The sequence below is a fragment of the Leuciscus leuciscus genome (genome assembly GCF_965113295.1).
Source record: "Leuciscus leuciscus genome assembly, chromosome: 20".
NCBI lineage: Eukaryota > Metazoa > Chordata > Actinopteri > Cypriniformes > Leuciscidae > Leuciscus > Leuciscus leuciscus.
Window position 1 is genome coordinate 5,337,061 of NC_138744.1, and position 22,697 is coordinate 5,359,757.

The 22,697-nt window shown below is 37.0% G+C and overlaps 1 protein-coding gene across 2 annotated transcripts in view; it reads left to right on the forward strand.

Annotated features, from left to right (window-relative positions):
• Positions 1-340: 340 nt before the first annotated feature.
• The window catches only part of zfpm2a (zinc finger protein, FOG family member 2a), a 177,859-nt gene continuing 155,502 nt past the window's right edge, over positions 341-22,697 (forward strand). Inside the window, exons 1-2 of one of the 2 annotated variants that reach the window (XM_082150648.1) lie at positions 341-363; positions 4,806-4,876. In XM_082150648.1, the coding sequence (XP_082006774.1) occupies positions 4,846-4,876 (31 nt within the window). In that variant the 5' untranslated portion in view covers positions 341-363; positions 4,806-4,845. Of the gene's footprint in view, positions 364-4,805; positions 4,877-7,595; positions 7,830-22,697 lie in introns of those variants that run through there. The other variant, XM_082150647.1, reaches the window with a different exon arrangement.

A 22,697-nucleotide genomic window follows, 5' to 3' on the forward strand; every position in this document is an offset into this window, starting at 1 on the left:
TTCTACTGATAATATAAATAATACCTATATTTTTGGGGGGAAAGAGGGAAAATAAAAAGAATCATTTTAGAACACTGTTTACATCTTTGATTTGCATATTTGACACAAACAAACAAATGAGTGTGTCCTTACAAAGGCAATTTTTTCAAACTAATTTATTATAATTATTCCAACAATGTCCTCTTCACAGAATGTCAAATAATTTCCATCTCTGTGTGTTTTACTTGTTTTCAGCTCCGACACACGAACCGAAGAAGAGCTTCAAAATGGAGGGATGGAAATCAGCAGGGAAAGAGAGGAAAGGACGACTGCAGAGAAAACAAAGAGACGGAGGAACAACACAGAGAAGCCGGGGAGAAGAAGGTGTGTAGCAGGCAGCAGAAGTGTGTAAGTGTGTTGCTGGGCAGAGGGTTGGCAGGAGGGGTGGAGAAGCGGGCACGCTCGCAGACATCTGTTGGCACGCTGCGGATGCTGGAGGGGGGCACGGTGCCATGACCAGCGGGAACATGGCACACTGATAATGCTGTAGCTATACTGAGATACACACCGCATCTCTATAGAACGCCACACACACAAGCACTAATGATCAAATAATCTCACACTATCGACAGGAGCGGCGCGGGACACACATGTTGAGGATCAAAATATTACAATTGCCAGCTTTCAGGTTTTAGTTTAGGCTAAATACTTTTTATAAGTATCAAAGACAAATGATCCTGCTCAATAAAAAGTGAATTTACATACACTCTTAAAAAGAAAGGTTCTCTATTGGCTATTCTTTACATGATTAAACATAAAGATTCCAAAAGGGGGTTTTCACAGCGATGCATTAGAAGAAACATTTTTGGTTCCCTAAAGAACCTTTGAATGAACAGTTGTTAAAAGAACCATTTTTATCTTAATGTGAAGAATATTTTAAGGACCTTTTTTTCACTATCAAGAACCTTTAATGCAATGGAAAGGTTCCATAAATGTTGGAGGTTTTTCCTGGAACCTCAGATGGCAAAAAAGTTACAGTGAAAAAAAGGCTCTTTAGAAATCTTTTATATTTCTTTATTGGCATCACTGCGAAATCCCCCTTTGTGGAACCTTTTTTTAAGAGTGTAATTTGATTTAATCACCAACTTTCAGTGGTGCAATAATATAGTCGCTGATTTAGTTACATTAATATTATTATTAATATATTTGACTTCAATTACTTGCACATATAATTTTAAGTGTGAATATATAATATTCATATTTTAATATATATGTTAATAATAATATTCATATTTTATATATAATGAATATTATAATTTATATATATATATATATCGCTTTGTATAAAAGCATCTGCTAAATACATAAACGTAAATATAAATAAAACCAGTCAATTTCCGATGTTACCACACTGAGCTTTTTTTTTTAGGTTACCTGACTACACTTTTTTTTTTTTTACACTGTGAGTCATTTCTCAGCAATATTATTCTCTGTATCTTCTGGTCTTTATTAATTTTATCATTATCAACACTAGACCTTCCATCTCTTTTCAAGCAGATGGACATGAATGCATGGCCTTGATGCTCGTCCACTCCTCCAGCTGTCTAACAGCGCCCACACACACACACACACACACACACACACACGCACACACACTCGTCACCTCCTCTGGATAGCAGCCAGTCCCATAATGCCAGTTGGTGTGGCATCATAGAGCAGACAGTCAGCCTTGCGTCTTCAAGAGCCACCGCCGATGCTGATGCTGAAGTTCAGACGGCAGTAAATCATATTTAAATGTGCTGGAGGCCGACGCGGATATATTTAGCCGTGCACACGCACCTCGTTTACAGTGTGAAAAGTGAAAATGTGCTGTTTAAAGAGCCGTTTCTATTTACCCTGATCCATTATTTCATTAGTGTAACCTATGAAGGCCGATTGATAAAGTAATACTTTTGACTTGATTTAGATGTTACCAAATATATATTGTAGGCTCACAGGCAAAGCATTTTTTTTTTTTTTTTAAAGTGGACAAATATTGGCTTGATCTTCACCACTGAAATACATGTTTTGCTGCAAGTCAATGACTGTGCATTTCTTATCATCACAGCACAATCCCATATGCCTTCTAAATCCCTTCATTTAATGTTACCATTAAACTCCTCACTGTATGTGTGTTAAAGTAGCAGCGGCATGATCTCCATGCCACTGATTTCCCCTGCGATGAGAACAGCATCATGTTAATTATTTCAACCATCTGCTGCAGCCCGTGATGGAGGCGCCCTCCACCTCACACAGATTTGTACCTGTCAGTCAAATTGCACGACCAACACAAGGCGCCGCGGCGGCGAGAATAAGATCCAACGCATGCAAAGGTCCCGAGGGATCGAGCTGTGGTGTGAAATTAATCTGGAGTTCACAATTTTAGCTGGACTCTCTGAATTTACGCTCAAAGAAGCCCCAACATCTGCCTATTTCTGGAGTGTTTTGGCATGAGAAATGTCAAATGCTGAACTTTAGGGATTTCTGCTGCTAGTTTTGATTAAAGAAGAGACGTCTGATCAACAGATATGGGTTTTTAATGGTCCATGCTGAGCATTTCTGTTAACATCACAGAATTCTTTAAATTCATTGTTAATACTAACCAATAATGTTTATGCTGTTGCCCCCCTCCCCCTCCCACTATAGTATACAAATGATGTCACTTCCTGGAGAATGATGTCATTAAGCAACTTGCTTTTTATTTTTTATTTTTGAAAGAAACTCAGGTTGGAAAAGATACAGGAAACAAACTACTAATTGATTATCAATTCAAACAATATTCACAAGAAAAATTTTTTTTTTTGAAATATTTTGACTAAAGTAAATAAAAATAAATAAAAAACTAGGAATTTTTTAATTTTTTTATTCTGTTTTTCCATGTTAGATGTAGATGTCATGGCTAAAATTTTTTTTTTTTTTTTTTTTGATATTGTGATGAAAGACTGTATATGATTTCCATGAAATTACTTATAGTATTTTACCCAACCCAGTAAGAAACATTACGGGAATATGTAATTGTTTTCTAAATTTAAATGAGCATATATTTTCTCAAAATTCTGTTAAAAATGAAAACAGAAAATTGTCATTACTCATCAACAGGGTTACAGGTGAAACTCTTTGAATTTGAAAAATTTTAATATCGTGCAAAAGTTTTTGTATTTCAGTAATTAAAATTAAAAGGTGAAACTAATATATAACTATATACATGATTATACTTTTCAGAGGGCCGACATTTCTGTGTTTAAAATCCTTTTTTTTTTTATTGATTTCATGTAATATTCAAATTTTCTAAGATTTTGAATTTGGGGTTTTCATAAGCTGTAAACCATAATCATCAAAATTATAACTTTTGCACGATATTAAAATTTTTCGAGTTTCACCTGTAGTAGTTTTTTGACATTAGTCAAAACTGACATTAGATTTGAGTGGCCACTGTAAATCAGCCAATCGAGTAGAATGATAATCTCTAAATAACCAAACATCATCTCATTAAACAGTCTGGAAGGTTTATAGGTTTGAGTAATGCAGTGTTGCCAACTATATTTCATTACATGTATGCACATTACAGCAGTGGATGTCTCTTTGTGTTAGAATTTGGGATGAACAACACCTTATAGCAATCATTATTATACAGTATACTATTATACAGTGTTTTACAGCCATATTTACTATCTGACCTGGTGTGTGTGGATTAATTTAATCTTACCCTGAAACAAAATACGAGGCTAAATTAAGAAAGAGCAGTGTTTTCGGATCACGGTGACTGATATAGTGTCGCATTTACACTGCGTCCTCCTGCAGTGATATCTCCTACAGCAAAACACTTTGATTTAATTATTGATTGGTTGAAAACGGCCTTTACTTCTTTGCATATGCGTGTTCATTTCTTTTTGAAGAAATGAAACCCGTTTCCAGACGTAATCTAACCTTGAACGATATGAGAAGACAGAAAGGACTGGGTGGCCCTGCACTTGCCCAGGGTCACTTAATTAATTTGGAGGTGCTGGTTAATACAAAGCACACGCGCTGCCCCTGACCTGCCACAGGAGCTCAAAGAGGGCCAGAGAAGTCAGAGTCAACCTTATTCATGAGTTACACCAAAACAACAGACTGGAACAGCTGTGGCCTTCAAAATTAAATGTTAGTGAACATCACAAACACACAATAGAACATATATGCAACATACTCTGTTTTACAGGGGTGCAGAGTTCAAGGGAACAGCTGTGAATTAATTAAGAATATAATGTGTTTTGTAACATAGAAATTAATAGCTTTTTACAGAAATGTCAGAATGACTTTGTAGGTCCAGACTGTAAACTTTCAGTTTGATAAAGTATAACCTCCCTTCTCTTTGCACAAACTGTCCGTCGTCTATAGTAATTTCCATGAGTTTAGAAAAGATGAGATGAGAATATCGATCGATCAAGGTTCAGAAATGTTATTTGCATTTAAAACCAGCTTAAAATTCTCTTCACCTAAAAGAAACACCTATAAAATGAAGGGAGAAATACATTGTGTGCGAGAAACTGCACTTGCAACTCGTTTTGTTCTACTTTTTATCGACTAACATTTGACTAAAAACGAACATTTTTATGTGTTTGAATCTGTATTCAGTGGGAAGTTACATGGTATTACATTTTAATAAAATATTAACCATTTGGAATAATATGCACGTGACATATGATTTTTTAATTCATTATTTAAGATAATTAATTAAGATAAGCACTTATGAATAATATTAACACAGTTATTTGGACAAGAATCAACATTCTCTTTTCCTTTTTCAGAGATGGCGAGAACTGAGGGATTTGAAATGTTGTAAAAGTGATGCAGAGATGGCGTTTTTATTATTCAACAGGTTAGTATTTTATTGAACAAATGAATTGCCATATGTAGCTCTCTAACAGTTGATTGTAAAGCATTATCTATGGGTAATTTCATTATGGTTATTGTAGCGCTGTGCGCAGTGGGAAAATTATTTATTTTAAAGGAAGTACCGTGTCTATATTAAAGCTATAACATCTTCAACTGGTCAGCTTGAGATCCTTTCCATCTAAACTGGTTTAATAGGCCTATTTTAAGCCTAATAGTGAATGTTTTATGAGCAGTAGGATAACCAGATTCATCCGGACAGTCACCCAGAGCCGAAGCACAACCAAAACCTTGTTCTTCCAAAATGCAAGCAGTTTTTTTTAAAACTGCAAGACGGCCAAAAGTAACATAATGTACCTTTAATTTCATGTTTTACTGTTGGCAGGAGCCTCAGTGTCACTAATGGCACCACATGCAACTGCAAAAAATAAGGATTGTCTGCCATTGGTTCAGCCGAATGTTTAGTCTCACCCCAAACTCAGACCATTGGTTGAGTGGGAAGTTGACACACCAAACCAAAGAGCATTTGAATACGCCACAAAAATGACTGCTTTTAATTTGTAGAGTAGACAGCAAAAATCAAGTTGTAGAAAACACTAATGAACATGAGCTCATTGATGAAAATTGGATGTAGATTTTTCACCACAATTTTATTAACATCTAGAACTATAGAACTCAGCTCTGAATAGCTAACGTTATTCTCCTGCATGGCTCAAGCTCACGGCCCGCCAGCGCTGGAGCAGAGGATGCTGGGAAGAGCACAGTTCTTGCCAGAGTGTAATGGCTGGTGAAAGCAGAAGCAAACTGCACAGAGGCAGATAAAGGTTTCCTCAAGGTGCAGCTCTGTTGACTAGTTAACCCCTTGAAATTATGCCGTAGTTTCAGACTCCGTTCCAAAGTCCCGGAATTGGGTTACAAGATAATTTCACAGGCGACTTGCTTGTCTTACTTGGCAGTTCAACTGGCTAATTGAAGGTGGTGATTTCCGGGCCCTGAAACTGTTTAGGAAATGATACTTTAAATTTGAGTAAAGAGATTTTCTGTGACGTGGACATTGCAGGATTTTTGAATAAATATGAATGTATTTTTTTGACCAAATGCATGATGAAAGTAGCAAACTGAGTCTTGAGTTATAGTTGAAGATCAGTATTGAGGTAAAATGCACTTTTTTCATTTAGCATTTGTTTTAATTTTAGGTTGGCCTCATTGATTTAAAAAAGATATATATTATTTGGCCTGGAAAACTCATGGAAATTTGTATATAGTTTTTTTTTTTTTTAATAGTGTAATTTCTATTAAATTACTACTAAAAAAATATTATCAGTAATCACAAACGACTGGAAAAATCATTTGACCTGTTTAACATTTATATACATTTGAAAAACGTTTGTATTGCTTAGAATTTTGAGTTCTGACCCTCTTTTTGAATAGGACAATCATTCTGTAACTTTCTTTGTACATACTGTAGAGTGATTTGTATTGTGATTTAGAAATAAAACTGAACTGCATTGAATCAATAACAATTTTAAATTAATTCACAAAATATTCCTCTAAAACACAAAAATGTGCCATCAAAATTAATTTAGAAGATTCCCCACACACTACAGTTTCATACGGATGGCATGTGTAGGTCAGAGAGTATTTTATGATGCACAGAAACAGCATATGAATCTGAGACAATGTCTAGTTAGTGGCTATGCTTTCCTGGGATGCTTTCTACATTATAATGCTGACTTCAATAACCATTCAAACTCATCCAATTAGAGAGAGGGAGAGAGAGAGGGAAAAAACACATTTGTAAAGACATTCATAAAAAAGAAAAGCCACTTCATATTGGCCAACAAAACTAATTTCAAGTCTAATTTTTTTTTTAAGTTTATGAAAAACAAATTCTGTCAAGTGTGTCAAAAGCTTCGAAGGTAAGAAGTCAGGACGACGTGAACGCGCAGAAAAGCACGAGACACACGACCAACAGAACGTGTTCTGTGTAAAACGGGTTCCCAGCCTTTTTTGTCAGCCGAGCCCAAATATAAAGGAATTATTTTAGGCTACTTTAAGAAGGCTACTTAGTTTGGTTTAATGTAGGCTAATGCTAAAACGTGGTGCTTTCAAAGGATGCTTGGTGCAATTTAGAAAGCAAGAAGCGATCTAAGCGATAATCTATTTGACTTTAGGTAGGTGTGGTTCTAACGTCAACCACACCTGTTCCAAAACCCCGCCCTCCAAATAATGGCAGCCAATCCGATTTTAGCAAACCCGGATACGGATGATTGACAGGTAGGCTAACGAACGTTTCTGATTGGCTTAAAACAAACAAACAAACAAAAACAAACAAACAAACGCGCGAGGCACTCCTCACTAGGGTTGTCACAACGACAATTGTAATTTCTGATGCACATATCTATTAGGTAGTAGCAGGAACACTTTATACTCGATAAATAAATTAAATCATTAATAGGCTAGGCTACTTAAGTTTCTTTTATTCGAGATTTCTATCTATCAAACCTTTTAAATAACTTATTTGAAAACTCAAAAAATAATGTTGTCGGTTTAGTGCTTTTTGGAACAATAATCCGTATGAACAGTGAAGTTTAACAGCCATACATGTAAAAGATTGTGTGTGTACGGCGCCCGCGGTGGATCAAACTTCATGTTCAAACAAAAGCGCGAAACGCCTTCCCCTCTGCCGTCAGTCCGAGCGGACCGCAGCTCCGCGCGCACACACACACATATAGGCTACACGCACGCACTGAGCGAGGGGGACGCGCGTGTGAGAGCAAGAGCCTGTGAATAATAATCCTCATTCCTTCTGCGACCCGTTCGGTTCTTGGATGATCCATAATAACCTCTAATAACAACCTATAATAATATTTAATAATCAATAATCATCCGGATCAACATGTCCCGCAGAAAGCAGAGCAACCCCCGGCAAATCAAACGTAAGTTACTCGGTTTGTGATTATTACTGTTATGTGTTTCTAAGCCAGGCGGAGTAAAGTTGGATGAAAGGGAGAGAGATCGATCAGTTTATTATCACAACTGATAGTAGCAGCTTTCTTTTAGTCCTGCTTTAAATTATCTTTGTTGTTTCGGTGTTTTTGTATTTAATGAGACTTATTTTTCGCGTGATACAATCAATGCAAGATATTTAAGTCTCGTTTGTTATGCTTTTGTTTTGCACATTCTTCGTTAATATTCTTCTATTCTTATTGAGATGTAGAATGTGCTTATTTCATGCCGAAAGTTTCATATGGCAATCACAGGAACTGACTAAAGTAGTTGTTTTAGATTTGAAGATGATTCATTCAGAGGGTCTGCTGACAGTCAGTCTATATTTCAGTGCTTTTTTTATTTTATTTGTTGAGGCATGTGGAGATGTTTTTCATAATGATGCAGTTAGTGACATTTAAAGACTTGCTTATTATGTTTTTATTTATTCTTAATGCATATTCTAGTTTTATAGAACCTTTTCAGGCAGAATAAAAAAACCTGTTTTTAAATATTTTTTTTTAGAAGTGCATTTGTAATAGGAATGCATGTGTTTAGTGCTGAAAGTTTCATAGAATCTCATGCACTGATTTGTATATGTAATTTTATATGTTCAGCTGATTCTTTAAAAAAGGTGAGACAATGTGTTTTGAGTCAGTTCATCTTTCAGTCTTTTTGTATTTGGGCATGTGAAGATGTTTTCCACGATTAACAGGTGATGATTTTTTTCAAGGTTTAATTTTTACAATCGTTCTAGTTTTATGGTGGCTTCGAACGCATAATAAATGCTGATAGTTGAGTTGTCCCTCAGTTTTTAGTTCACTGTAGTTTTAAAACATTTCCTGCTTTTTTTTTTGTAAAGGTCTCAAGGGTCTTTTTAGAATCTGATATCCATATCATGAAATCAATTTTGCCCAAAATCCCTCACACAGACTGATTCAGACTGAAATATATTTTCTATAATGTAAGCAAATTAAATAATTGTATTTTTACTCAATATAGGCTTGTATTCTTCGAATGCATCCTTCCAGAAGTATTTCTGTAGTCTCAAATAAATTTCATATTTAATGAATATGACACATCTCAGCCTAGAATAATCTGCAGAGCTCTACAGAGGTAAATAAATAATGTGTTTCATAAAATATACACCATCAGTAGCTTGAGCATTTCCATTTTCCAGGCCTATTTTTGGACACTTGATTATTGTCAGCACTTCGGGAAGTGAAAAGATCAGACAATAAAATTGCAGTTCTGTCTTTTATACAATAATTAAATGAGCTGGCTATTGTGGCATTTATCTTTTGCGAATGAAAGAGTCGAAGTGCGATCGCTGGTCTGGGCCCTTAGCAGCCTGTGTGTGTGTGTGTGTGTGTGTGTGTGTGTGTGTGTGTGTGTATGGACCGCAGGGAGGAAGGATGAAGGATCTTCTTTCTCTGTTGTGAAATGTTTTTTTAGAAACAGGTTAAACTGAGCCAAGGGGATGAGAACAAGCGAGATAAACTAGTTGCACAATTATGAAAGCCATATAATTTTTTGTCGCTGCTCGATATTTGTATGTGTGTCATGCAGAGTGTGTACTAGTGTGAAAGAAAAGGCTTCTCTTTGAGTGTGTGCGCGCATGAGATGATGCGTGCTATTGTGAGCTCATGTATTTTAGTATTAAAGTTAAATGTAACTTTTAAAAAAAAAAAAAAATTCTAATTTCAATAATCCAGACACTGAAACATTAAGACGTATTGCATTGAGAGTGTGAGAGCAAATATTGTTTGACTGTACCAGTGTACAGTACAGTAAACACAAATACGATTGAAGGCTTTCGGTCGTATTTGGTCTGATGTGGTACTTTCTCTTATCATTCGACAAGCATGACAGCTTGAGAATACCAGAAATGAGCTAGAGTCATTAAACTGTTGACCGAGGCGTTTGCATGCAAATCGATCAGCGACGATTTCCCCTTTTGATACGTCCAGGAAACTGAGGTCTGAGTTATCTAACAGCTCTCACAGCTCCGTTACTAGAGCATTCATAATATCAGGGTATTGTCTCTGGCTCCGAAAGGTCACGCGAAGCCCATAGTTCCTCTCTCCGGCACTTCAGGAAGAGGAAGAGAGATCCAGTGAACAGAGAGACCGAGTCATTCTAAAGGACAAAAAGGTTGTTGGGCACCGTGCTCCCCCCCCTCCATACGTTGGACGGTTATCTGAAATTGTGATTTATGCAGTATTTTAATATTTTGCTTATTCTCTCCCCTTGGGTGCTCTCTGAGCAATGATAAAAAGGCCGTGCTGAAAAAGCACCATTAATTTGCACCGATGCCTGTGAGATAGGGCCAGATAATGGGAAAGATAAGGCGGGGAGATATACCATCAGAGCCGCGATTATTACCATTAAAATTCCAACCCAGCAATCTGCAGCCGGCTGATAATTCCCTCTCCGTTTCCACCACTTTGGATGATAAGGCAAAAAATAGTCATCCACCGCTCCTTGATTAGGCTGCCTGGATATCCCGATAATACTGTGATAAATTATGTATTTCTCCTCCTTGTTTTTTTGGCCCTGAAACGTTACATCTGATTCCATTTTTTATTTTTATCAATATTTATTTTGCGTTAGTTTTGGTCCCCGCCCCCCCCCCCACCGGCGAAGCGAAGACCCCTCTCGCCCTCTCCTCTTTCAGTTCTTCTCATCGTAATAAGAGTTTGATAGAGAGGTGATGGAGGGTGAGATGTTTTGTATGGGAGCTCATATCGGCGTTATCAGCTCATCTTCACGAGCGGCTGCTTGCTGCTGTTGTTTTTAGCCCTTATCACCTCATGCCAATATGCCAATAAATTGGGCCGATTGTTAACCGGGCCGAGCCGGGGCCAGCGCAAATTTATGACAGGAAGAGATGAAAATATGGCTGATGTGTTTGGATGGAGCTCGATTAGCTTCGCAGGAGAGTGTGATGTCTCAGTCTGCGTTGAGGAATGCCTGTTGGCGCTGTAATAGGCAGGGCAGATACACAGGTTGGGGAATGGAAAGCATGCCCCGTGGTGTAATTTGTCTGTAAAATAGCCATTTGTGTTGCACATGTGGGGTTGGAGAGCAGGCAGGGGTGATGGGTATAGCCTCTCTCCATCTGTTCACGCTCTCTGCAGCATCACTTTGCTTTGTGAGATGCTACGGTTTCTCTTTCAGCTCTGTATCTAAAGCCAGCGAGCTGCATTGTTGTGTACTTCCTACATAGGTATCATAATACATTTGTGCATTTGGCAGACGCTTTTATCCAAAGCGACTTGAATTGCATTAATGGTGTCCTTTTAATCAGTTCATGCATTCCCTGAGAATTGAACCCGTGACCTTGGTGATGCTGGCGTCACGGCTGTCACCAAAGTAGACTTGGAGAGCCAGTATTTGATGTTGTTGATGATGCTCTGTTTGTTGTAAGGGTGGCTAAAAGTTTTAAAAGTTCTATTTTTAGGCTGATTTGCCACAGTGGTCTAACAGCGATTGTCAGTGTTAAGATGATGGACTTGGCCAATCAAATCGAAGAAGGCGGGCTTTACTGCTCACAGACTCTGAACATGAATTTCAGTGTGACACTTCAGTTTTAACGACAACTCTTTTTTGATAGACATGTTAGATGACTAGGTAAAACCCAGTGATGCGAACTATACTCATCTTTTTTTGTCAAATTTTGTTGCAGTTTTGAATTAAAGGCTACTATTTTGATTTTATGTAATTCATAACAACAAGAAACATTACCAGAGCAGTTTTCAGGAATACTAGGGTAACGATACCCTAACCCAAATTTAATTTGCAAAGAGCTCAAATTGAATAGTTCATAATATCATACAATACATTTTTGTTTCTTTATCTTCTTTCTTTATTCCATTTAAATCCTATAATTATTTAATACCTTTAAACCAAAAGGAGCATTATCCATTTTTATTTTCCCCAATATTTACCCCCCCCCCAATTAAAAAAAAAAATTGAATGGAGGTTATTTTGTCTCAATTTATGTTAGCAGTGCTACACAAATAGCTCTCACAATTGCTTTCAGTAGAGTTTGGCATTAGCATGGATATAGTAGTACATATTTAATTAGATTAGACTTTTGGTATTTAATAATCAACATATTGTTTTTCACTGAGCTTGTCGCAGTGCATTCTAGGATTGCCTTTTCCCTAATGAGAGATCCAAAGGGACAATCACAGTGACAGCAGTTTGTAGCAACCTAAAGTCATTAATTTCAAACAACTGTTGGCGATTTGACTTTATGCAAATGAGCAGCAATGCCTTACAGTGCTGTCTAAGTAGGATGTTCTCTAGGTTTTGGAGCAAAGCTAATTCTAACCAATTCAACAACATGGTCAGGAGCGGACTGTTTCAAACCTCTTCAATCCTTTTTGAGCCTCTTCCAAACCAATTCGCACTGTTTCTCAGTTTTCAGCTGACAAAGGAAACGTCTGACTGAAATAGCTACAGTACTTTAAAAGTGTATTCGCGATCCACTGCCAATCCACATGATTATTACGCTCGAACTGGAGGATTTGCCAGCTTTCTGTGTCGGAAAATAATAGTCAGAGATCTCGGGTGGAGGTTTGTTGTTGCTATGTGTCAGTGTATGTGTGTAATGGACTGTCAGTATGACTTCATAATGAGTGTGTGATTGTCATCTCGGCTCCGCCCAGCAGATGATGATGTCATACGAGAGCTCCATCAGGCCTATCAGGTGACACGTCTATCTCTGGACGGGGTTTATCACAGACTCAACTTATAATGGTGCAGTGAGAGTGTTTGCTGACTTGGCTGCCAACATGTCAGTGTGTGCATGGATATGTTTATGTTGGAGATGAAACTGTGTGGTTTGAATTCTGTGGTTTACCAGTCAGTCAGTTTAGTATATTTTGTTCTATTTTTATGCCTTTTTGTTTTATCAAATTATTGAATGTATATGGTGCTTACATCTTTGTGTCTGCGGTCTGGTCGATGTGTTTCATCATCGGGGAAATTCTGACGCGTGAAGACTGTGTGTGTGTGTGTGTGTGTGTGTGTGTATTGTGTTCTATTGAACTGTTGTCCAAACCAGCTCAAGCATTCATTGGTTTTGGAGGAGAATGTCACTGTGGTAATAATAAAACTCCTCTGAGATGACTTTCTCATATTTTAGACTTTTATTTTTTTTGTTAGATTCGACTGATGAAAGTGTGCAGTTTTTTGTTTTCCTTATAGATTTGTCTCATGACGAATAGCTGCTGGATGCCAACTTTCCTTTTCGACATCTGTTGGCTGCCAATAACAGCTTGCGTAGTTTTGCCTTGTAAGCTGAAGGAGCCATTTGTATCCACAAACTTATAGAAAGCAAATGCTCCAATGTACTGACAATATTTTTCAATCTTCTGCTTTTATCAATTATCAATTTATCAAATGCAAATGCTTGGTCGATGTATTGAAATTGCGTGGTTGTGTTCAAAATGCATTCCTGCCTCAATACTTTAGTTCACCCAGTAGGATTAGTTCTCCCAAAAATAAAAATTCTGCCATTAATTACTCACCCTCATGTCATTCCAAACCCGTAAAACTTTAGTTCATCTTCAGAACACAAGTGAAGATCTTTTTGTAGAAATCTGAGAGCTTTCTGTACTTCCATTTGACAATTACACAACTACCACTTTGATGCTTCAAAAAAGTTAATAAAGAGATCGTAAAATTCATCGTAAAAATATTAATTGAGCGGTTTATTTCAAACTTTCTGAAGAGGCTTGATTGCTGTATATGATGAACAGATTGAATTTAGTATTTTATTCACATTGATCAGCGAACATAAACAGAAGCTCAACCGAACCTTCTTGATGCGAGAGAACAAACCTCATTGGTTCTTGTAGAAGCTCAAACGTGATGCGTAACACGAGAATGAACCTCATTGGTTCTTGCTGAAGCTCAAACGTGATGCGTAACACGAGAATGAACCTCATTGGTTCTCGCACGTCAAGCAAACATGCTGTTTACCACAACTGACGTGTGAGTTAATGAATGTTTATATGTGAATAAAAGCCTAAATTCAATCAGTTCATCATATAAAGCGATCCAGTCGAAAATTTTGACTAAACCGCTCAATTCATATGGATTAGTTTTATCTCTTTATGAACTTTTGCTAAGCTTCAAAGTGGTAGTTGCGTAGCTGACTATGGAGGGACAGAAAGCTCTCAGATTTAATCAAAAATATCTTAATTTGTGTTCCGAAGATGAACGAAATTCTTACGGGTTTGGAACGACATGAGGGTGAGTAATTTATAACAGAACTTTCCCTTTAAGTGGACAAGTTATGTTCAAATATCAATATCATATCAAGCAAATATCAAGCAAAAGAGTGGGGTTTGTTTTGGTTAAACCCTTGAATATCTTTTTTTTATTACTATGATATTTTGTACATGTGGAATGGATGAAATACCCTTGTTTTGTTAGTTTTTTTGTCTTGTTTTGTTGACTTTTGTCTTGTTCTCAACTGGACGCTTATCATGTTGTTTATACAAATAAAAAAATCATGGATTAAAAATAAGAATAAGAATAAAAATCTAGGGAAGCTCTTTTAATGACAAAATTACCAGAAAAAAAGCCTGATGCATTTCTGAACGTAGAGCGATCGGAGAAAAAAAAAACTGTTTGTAAAATTCAACACAACATGGGTTTCGTTATGTCGTATTCGTTATAATTTCCGAATGCAACAAAACATGTAATCGCGAAGCTTTTCCTAGATTTGCGTTTATGTAAAGTATAGATCATAGAGTGTGCTTCAGGTCTTGTTATTGTCACTGGTTTCATTTGTGAGAGTTCCATTGAGCAAGTGTGTATGCAGAGTGACCATCTGCGCTTCCTGGGAGGAAAATACAGATGTGTGTGAAGAGTTTGCACATCCATCATTAGAGAGGAGGAATGCTGTCATTTCTGACTCTCTGAACATTCCCCCTTTTCCTTTTCTCTCTCGCTGTCAGTTTGTCTGTCTGTTTCTCTCGCTGTGTTGGAAAACAGTCTATGATGCATCAGGGTTGGCGGTTTCAAAAGGTGGAGGTCATTTCCTGTCAAAGTTTCCTCTTTATCTTCCTTTTTCCTGAATTCCTCACGAATGGTTCCAGAGCTGACAGTTTGCCTTCCTCAGCTGTGATATTTGTACAGAAAAAAAAAAAAAACACGCTTTAAACAATATCTTCATCTTAAGAGAGCAACTCATCAATTTACGGTTGTCACTTCAGATTCACATTAGCTTTAATCCCGAATCATTAATTCTCAGAAACCTGTTAGTTGGTAAGCATGCAGTATTTTTCCTCACAATTGATGAACTTGATGAAAGGGATAGTTCACCCAAAAATGAAGATTTTGACTCTCCCTTATGTTGTTCAAATCAAAACCTAAAAAAAGTATACAAATGATATAAATATATTATGCAAATAAATCGAAATAAATATTTTATTCACGCTATTTGTTCAAAAGTCTGGGTTAAAAATTTTTTTTTTAAAGAAATTTGTACTTTTAATCAGCAAAGATGCCCCCCCCCCCCCCCCCCTCCATTTAAAAATATATTACTGTAGAAAACTGTTCCTTTAAATTGTAATAATATTTCACAATATTGCTAATTTTACTGTATTTTGATCAAATAAATGCAGCCTTTGTGAACATAAGAAACTTCTTCAAAAACATTTAAAAATCTTGCTGACCCCAAACTTTCTGAAAGGTACTGTATATAGTCTGAATTACTCGTTTGAGCTATTTCAACTACTTCAATGGTATATTTATTGGTTGGTTTCTCCTTTTCTCCTTGGCATGAGGGTGAGTAAATGATTTTTGGCTGAACTGTCCCTTTAAGTCAACTTTTTTCCTTTCACTCTGTCTTGAAGGACCTAACAAGATCAAATCGCAGAAATCGTACTTGACTAATCTGTGTCGTCTGTTGTTTAGTTTATTTAGCTGTGATATCAGTGATCAGTCTATTGAGCTCCAGGTAACAATTGACTTTCAGCCTCAGAGTTAATAGCCTTGTGTCTTGCTTGTACAGATCGATATTGGTATTAATTAATCAGCGCTATCGGCCATGCGATCTGGTTCTATTTGTTGTTACATCAGCGTAATATCAATAGGGAAAGTGTACTCCCTGATCGCCATGGCAACTTCATCGCTCAGGTCAAAGAAAGTTTATCTTATCTTGCTGCTGAGAGTGGCAAACTGCTTAGAAATCTAGTTTAGACTCTCAGATCATCGATTGGGCCCTTTCTGTTTTTCTCTCTGTCTCTCTCTCTATCTCTCTCTGGCCTCATTTTGATCAAAACAGAAATGGAGGGTTGGAACATCAGTATTTAAAGTCTGATACTGCATGCCCTGAGGAAGGAAAAATCACAAATGAGATCTCTTTTACATCTCAATTGTTTCTTCAAGGCACCAATGAGATTAAATAACAGAGTTTTTTTTTTTTCTCTTGGGAAAAGGACCCCAGTAATCTGAGTTTTGTCTTCCTGAGTTTCAGAAGAGATCTCAAACTAATCCCAAATCTTCTGAGATATGCTATCAATGTTAGCTCTATCCTCTTCCTGTATTTCAACAATTGTCTCAATTTGTGTCTATTTTATTTTTTTATTTAAAGTGCCCCATTATGCATATTTTTTAATTGTACCTTTCATGCAGTGTAATATAGCTGTTTGTAAATGTAAAAGGTCTTTAAAGGTTTAAAGATCAATGAAAAGATCTTCTCCTAAAAGAAAGAATTGATTCTGAACTGAATAAAGCGAGTCATCAGTAATTTCAGAGTCACTTCCTTTTAGCAACGTAACAATGTAACAAATTTGCATAAAGCCAGCCTAATGTTTTCATTGGCTGCCCGTGAACGATGTTTATTTTTACTCGCTCTCAAACAATACTTGTAACTGAGGCCTGGAAGAGTTTGGTTTGTGTTGTCGACATGTTGAGAAGACGCTGTTTTCAGAGCTGCGAATCCACTTCGCATTCACTTCAAAAGGATGAGGATTCGCTAGAATTGATACAGAAACAAAACTATTCCACCGTTACTGTTCGTATTGTATATCATTAGTGATTCGTGACCAATCAGAGCAGAGGAGACCAATCGCAATAGACTGAGACATCTGACCAATCAAAGCAGAGGAGACCAATCACAATAGACTGAGCTGTCTGACCAATCAGAGCAGAGTAGACCAATCACAATAGACTGCTGTCTGACCAATCAGAGCATAGAATATTCTCAGAAAGGCAGTGTTTAAAGAGATAGAATTTTTTTGAATGAATAATTTCCAGGCTCTTTGAGAAATGAGGTGATGCAGCAATATTAGTTTGAGAAAATTAAAGCATTTTTTTAATTTTTTATCTTTGATGTACAGTATGTGAACCTATTCTAGAAGACCTCCAAAGCAAAAGTAGGAACTGTTAAAATAGCACAATAGGGGCACTTTAAGGAGTTTCTTAGGTATTTTTTTAACCTCTGACCAATACAATTGTCCTTTTAGGTGGAGGGTTTTAGAACCGGTTTAGTCTGAAGCAGGGACTTTTATAAATAAAATGAAGCTGCGATTGTCAGATCGAGTGTGCAGTTGATGTGTTGATGTGTGTGCAGGTGTCTGTCAGTCAAAATTCATGTATATTAATAATCAAATATGAATAAGGAGAAATGAGTGGTGTAATTTGAGAAACGTTGTAAAACCCAAACCCTTATTCGAAACTTTGCTCTCACTATAAAATATTATATTATACACATACACACATAAATAATATTCAAGTCGTTTGCTTACCTTCAGCTGTTCATTCATATTTGTGGTGTCTGTGTATTAGCTGTAAAGGTTTTCACGAAGGCTCTATTAAAAACTGTTTCATATTAATCAGAGGTAGTTCAATGGCTCTCTCAGACATGTAAGAGGTGAGCCTGATGTCATTTTATGTTATCTTATTTATTTATACATTTTTATGAAAGTGCCCATCTGATTGTTCAGGCATCAGATGAAGACTAACACACATGCACACAACCATACACACACTCGCACGAATGAATGACTCTCATCAAATATATAGATCAGAACAAAATATTTAAAGATATTCCCTTTTTTTCTAAACATGGCACTCTACACCATACCTGTGTATAGACCAGTGTTGGGAAAGCTACTTTAAAACTAGACTCTAAGTGTGTAACTATATATATATATATATATATATATATATATATATATATGGCATAATGGCACAAAAACCATTTAAATAATTACATTTACTGAAAATAAAACTTAAGAAAGTTACTCCCCAACATTAGTTCAGCCAGTCTGCGATATACTTCTCTCTTTGTCTTTCCCACTTGTTCTCCCAGAGGTCCCAGTTATGGCCCAGTTTGCGATTTGGTTCCAGCTTGGTTATATACCTCATCAGGCTCAGAATAGCCCCCAGGGATCCCAACACACAGACGCTCGTATCCCACCCCTCCACCCCTGCCTTGGGGATTCTCTATTTGGCCCCTGCCAAAAGGGGAAACAGCCAGAAAGAGAGTGAAGGGGCAACATCATGAATTCACTCATTTCACTCACACGTCTCCGTCACCTTGGCTCCGAACATCACCGGCGTGGATACGGCTCAATTAAGTGCGTTTCACGGGTTAGACCGCCAATCTGCCCGCCAAAATTTTATCAGCGGAAATCTTAGCATGTAATGAATATGGATATTGACTTGTGTTAAGCTTGTTTATGGTGTGTGTGAGGCATGGAGTTGAACACAAACACACAATCCAGTGCTTCTCAGAATGAATGAGACTTTAGCCAGTATCAGTATTACACATAGATTCAGGAGTGGAGGAAGAGGAAGTGAGGAAGAGGAAGAGTGTTTCTTTCTGAGAGTGACATAGAGTTCACAGTTATGTTTTATTTAAATATGAACTCATTGATGCACTTCTCAATGCTTAAAGGTATAGTGGAGGATTTTCTTTTTCCGGGTGGATCATCAAGACTATTGGTCCTCCTAATTGTCAATCATTCTGGTGATATGTTTACGTAAGGCCGTGGTACGTGCTCGTCCCTAGGTAGTGTTCGCTTTCTGCGCATGCGCACTTTCAGGTGTATGTGTGTGGTGAGCTACGGTTTCAGCCATTCATTGAAGCTCGCCGTTCTCACCGGGTTTTTTCAAAATGTCTGAGGAAGTCGCAAGAGAAAAAGTGTCTACGAATTGTATGACAAGAGAAAGGCCTCTGAAGAAAGAAACAAGACCAGAGTGTTTTTGGGAGAATATTTCACACGCTGGCGTGCGCTAAAAGCACAGGTTGGGCTTCCCACTGATGCCTCAGTCGCGAAGTTTCTACTTGACAGGTAAAGTTTGGCATGCTATTTGGAGAAATCCATTTAAAATCACTGCTAGTAAAAGTTAATGTAAGCTATGATTAGCGATGCTAGCCCTGGCACAAGTCACGCACCGCGCAGACACGGTAAACATCTCCATTTATCTAAAGTAGCCTTATGACCAAATGGTAAAAGGTATCACGCTGAAATGTTCTAAAACCTTGTGTGTTCATTTTTGATAATTCCAATGTGTTCACCATAGTATTTATTACACAAATGCACACGTTTAATAGGCGTTCCCTCTCGGGAGCAGGTGTTGCGCATGTGCATTTTTTCAAAAAGTGGAGAGGGCGGTTCTTTTCTAAAATTCGGGAAAATCCTCCACTATACCTTTAATTGAAGTTCCAAACTTGTCTCAGACGTTTCACCGGTCATTTTAGGGGGGATTTTTATGAGAAATGTTTGCATTCACATTGAGGAAATCTGAGCACAGTTTGAGACATTGTTCAGATCACTTTTGAAGACAGATTAAACTTTTGTTCTCCATTATACAATCTTCCAGTTCTGCCTTGATTGGAAAATCTCATCTGAACTGTAGAAGAGACAAATGTGATTTCTCAGTAGAAATGTCTTTGATTTTCATTCAGTCATTCTCATTGTCTTTTGAGATCTTAAAGAGATCTAATTTTTGTGATTTAGTTTTCTTTAGCTTTGCAATGGAGATGTTGATTGGACACTTCTTGAGCTTATGATGATGATGATGATGATGGTGTTACTTATTTTTCACTCATATTAAGATTTACAGGGAATATTTCTCATACACACTGACCTTAAGCTGGTGACAGACATATTGAAGTGTGAGTTTCTGGCAGGAATTAGTGGAGCTGGTGTGTATCTGATGGGGGGGGGGGGGGTTTGGGCATTTCTCTGGCATTTCTTGGGAAACATCATTAAGGGAAAGGTGCTGGGGAGGATTAAACATCAGGCCTTTCACTTCAATTTGTACATCAGCATTTCCTCGAGTCTGTAATATAAAGCGGACATCATGTTTCAGACTGGCTGGAAAATCACTGGAGACAAAGCTCCGGGAAATAAACAGATCAACAATTTACGTCAGATATGTAAGAAATGAGAAGTAAACCTCCAGAACATGTTAAGGCTTTAAGGGCAAAGCTGTGCATTGATTTGACAGGACCGCATGTCTGAGGTTTGCCATGATATGGACTTTCTGTAAAACCCTGTTTTATCCTCTGATTCAGGCATATCTGCCCTTCTGCATTCACATGATACAGAATACACAGAAAACATGAACCAGGATTAGGCTTTAATGGTATGGTTCATGCAAAAAAATGTAAATTATATTCTGTTTGCTCACACTCATGTGAAAATTCTGTTCTGTTCATCACACTCCAAACATGTATGAATTTCTTTCTTCTGTGAAACAAAACGATATTTGAAAGTGGATGAAAAGAGTCTGTAAAACTCAAAACAAAAAATAAGAAATGTGTAGTAAAACTGCATGAGAGAAACAGACCAAATCTGTCTATCGTTCTGTCTGTGTGTCTAATATTTTAAGATATATAGAATATATAAACAACAGGGTAGGGTAGGGTAGGGTAGGGTAGGGTGGGTAGGGTAGGGTAGGGTGGGGTGTTATACTGTATATGTGAGTTGGTGTGTGTGTTTGGGATTTGCAGAGGTACACATTTGACCATCATCAACTTTCTTAAGCCACTGAAACAGGATAACACATGGGTCAAATGATAAGAGAGGCAAAAAAAAAAATGAAAGTGCTGATTGATTGATGTCTGGCTCTGCGTTTGACGGCGAGTTTCGGATCAGTGTGTTTGATTCCCTCTTTCAGATTGAAGCTCGGCAAATGTGAAGGACAAAAAGGTCACAGATATTCGTCTCCTTCTCTCTCATCTTCCACTGGTCTCGTGAAACTAGTTATAGCACTAGTTATATAGCATATATAACTATATAGTCATATATAGTTATAGTCAAGTGGGGCAGCTTCTGCTGTGAGGTGATTTACATTCAACATACATTATTATTATTAAAAAAAATTTACAATGAGTTTTGTCTTTGGCTTTGAGGCTCTGCTACATTTAATCCTTAAAGTTGATAACTTTATACGTGTAAAACGTTAGTTTTTCTTAGTCAGATTTTTGAAACAAACTCTTGCAATTGAAGAGGGTTTCTTGTCTGCAATTTTCATACTAAAGGACTAATGTTGTGTATCAGGTGTGACCCATGTGACGTCATAACTAAAACTACATGTACGTGGAGCAAAGAAAGAAAAAGCAGTTCAGTGGCAACCTGTCTCATGTCTGATTTGGTTTAACATCTTTATGGTTTAAGCACAAGCATACAAATAAAAGGAACCTGTAATGTCTGTAAAGACGACTCATCCTTGAGATTACGCACCCTTTTTATCCTTCTTGTCAACCTACTTGACCTCTTTCACATCACTGAACTGTGTAAAAACATTCTAGCGTCAATGTCACTCCCCGTTCAAAACCCTTGCCGTTCATTCCCTTATTAATGTAACGAACACATTAATTTAACATTAGATTATTAGTCTAATTGAGAATGCAACAGAACCGTAATTGGGGAATCTGAACCAAAATCATTACAGGTAACTTGCATAAGTTTCTTTTCTCAGAAATCTTTAGTAAATGGAAAAAATATCACATGTCAATGAAGAGAAACTCAAGCTGAATTTATATATAATGCATCCACTGAGCTTCAAACTTAACGATTGAAACATGGTGTGTTCGTGATACTGGAGGGTTTGTGAGTGCAGGAATGTGTGAATGTAATGCATGATGGATTGTTTGAAGGACGTGTGCTGCCTGGCTCTTTAATCGTAATGATCTCCCATGTCCATTCATTTCTCAAGCTTTTCCTGAAGATTAGCTCCTTGTGTTGGTCAGAAATGTACATTTGAAAGGGACTTTAATGAATGTAGTAAAATGACTTTCATCACATTATCTCCAATTAGATAGCAGCTCCACTTAGAAGATTGCACACGTATCTGAGTTTTAAATTTTTTTTTAATTTTTTTTTATCCTATACCTCTCTTTGTTTCTTCCTCTCTCTCTCTCTCTGACTTTCTTCTTTATGGCAGTTAAAAAGATACAGAAAGATAGAAGCATAGTTTTGTATTTCAGGCAATTTTTTCAGAGGTTCAAAGACCCTTTCATATTTCAGTTAACTGTAATAAAATTACCTGGCTGGTTTTTTTTTTTTTTTATAAAGTTAAACGCCAGCATTTTTATCTGATTTAAGCTAATCTGCGTGGTCAAGATTTGGCTGGATATCATGATTGTTAGCCACAAAAAAAAAAAAAAAAAAAAAACTCCATTGATGGCCATTCATGTGTAACCTAACCGTGTATTGTTAACTTTTTTTGGCAAGATATTATTTATTATATAATATTTATTTAGTGATGCACCCAAATTCACATTTCGGCTTATATTGGCTCTCTGAATATTCCATAAATCTAATATATATATATAT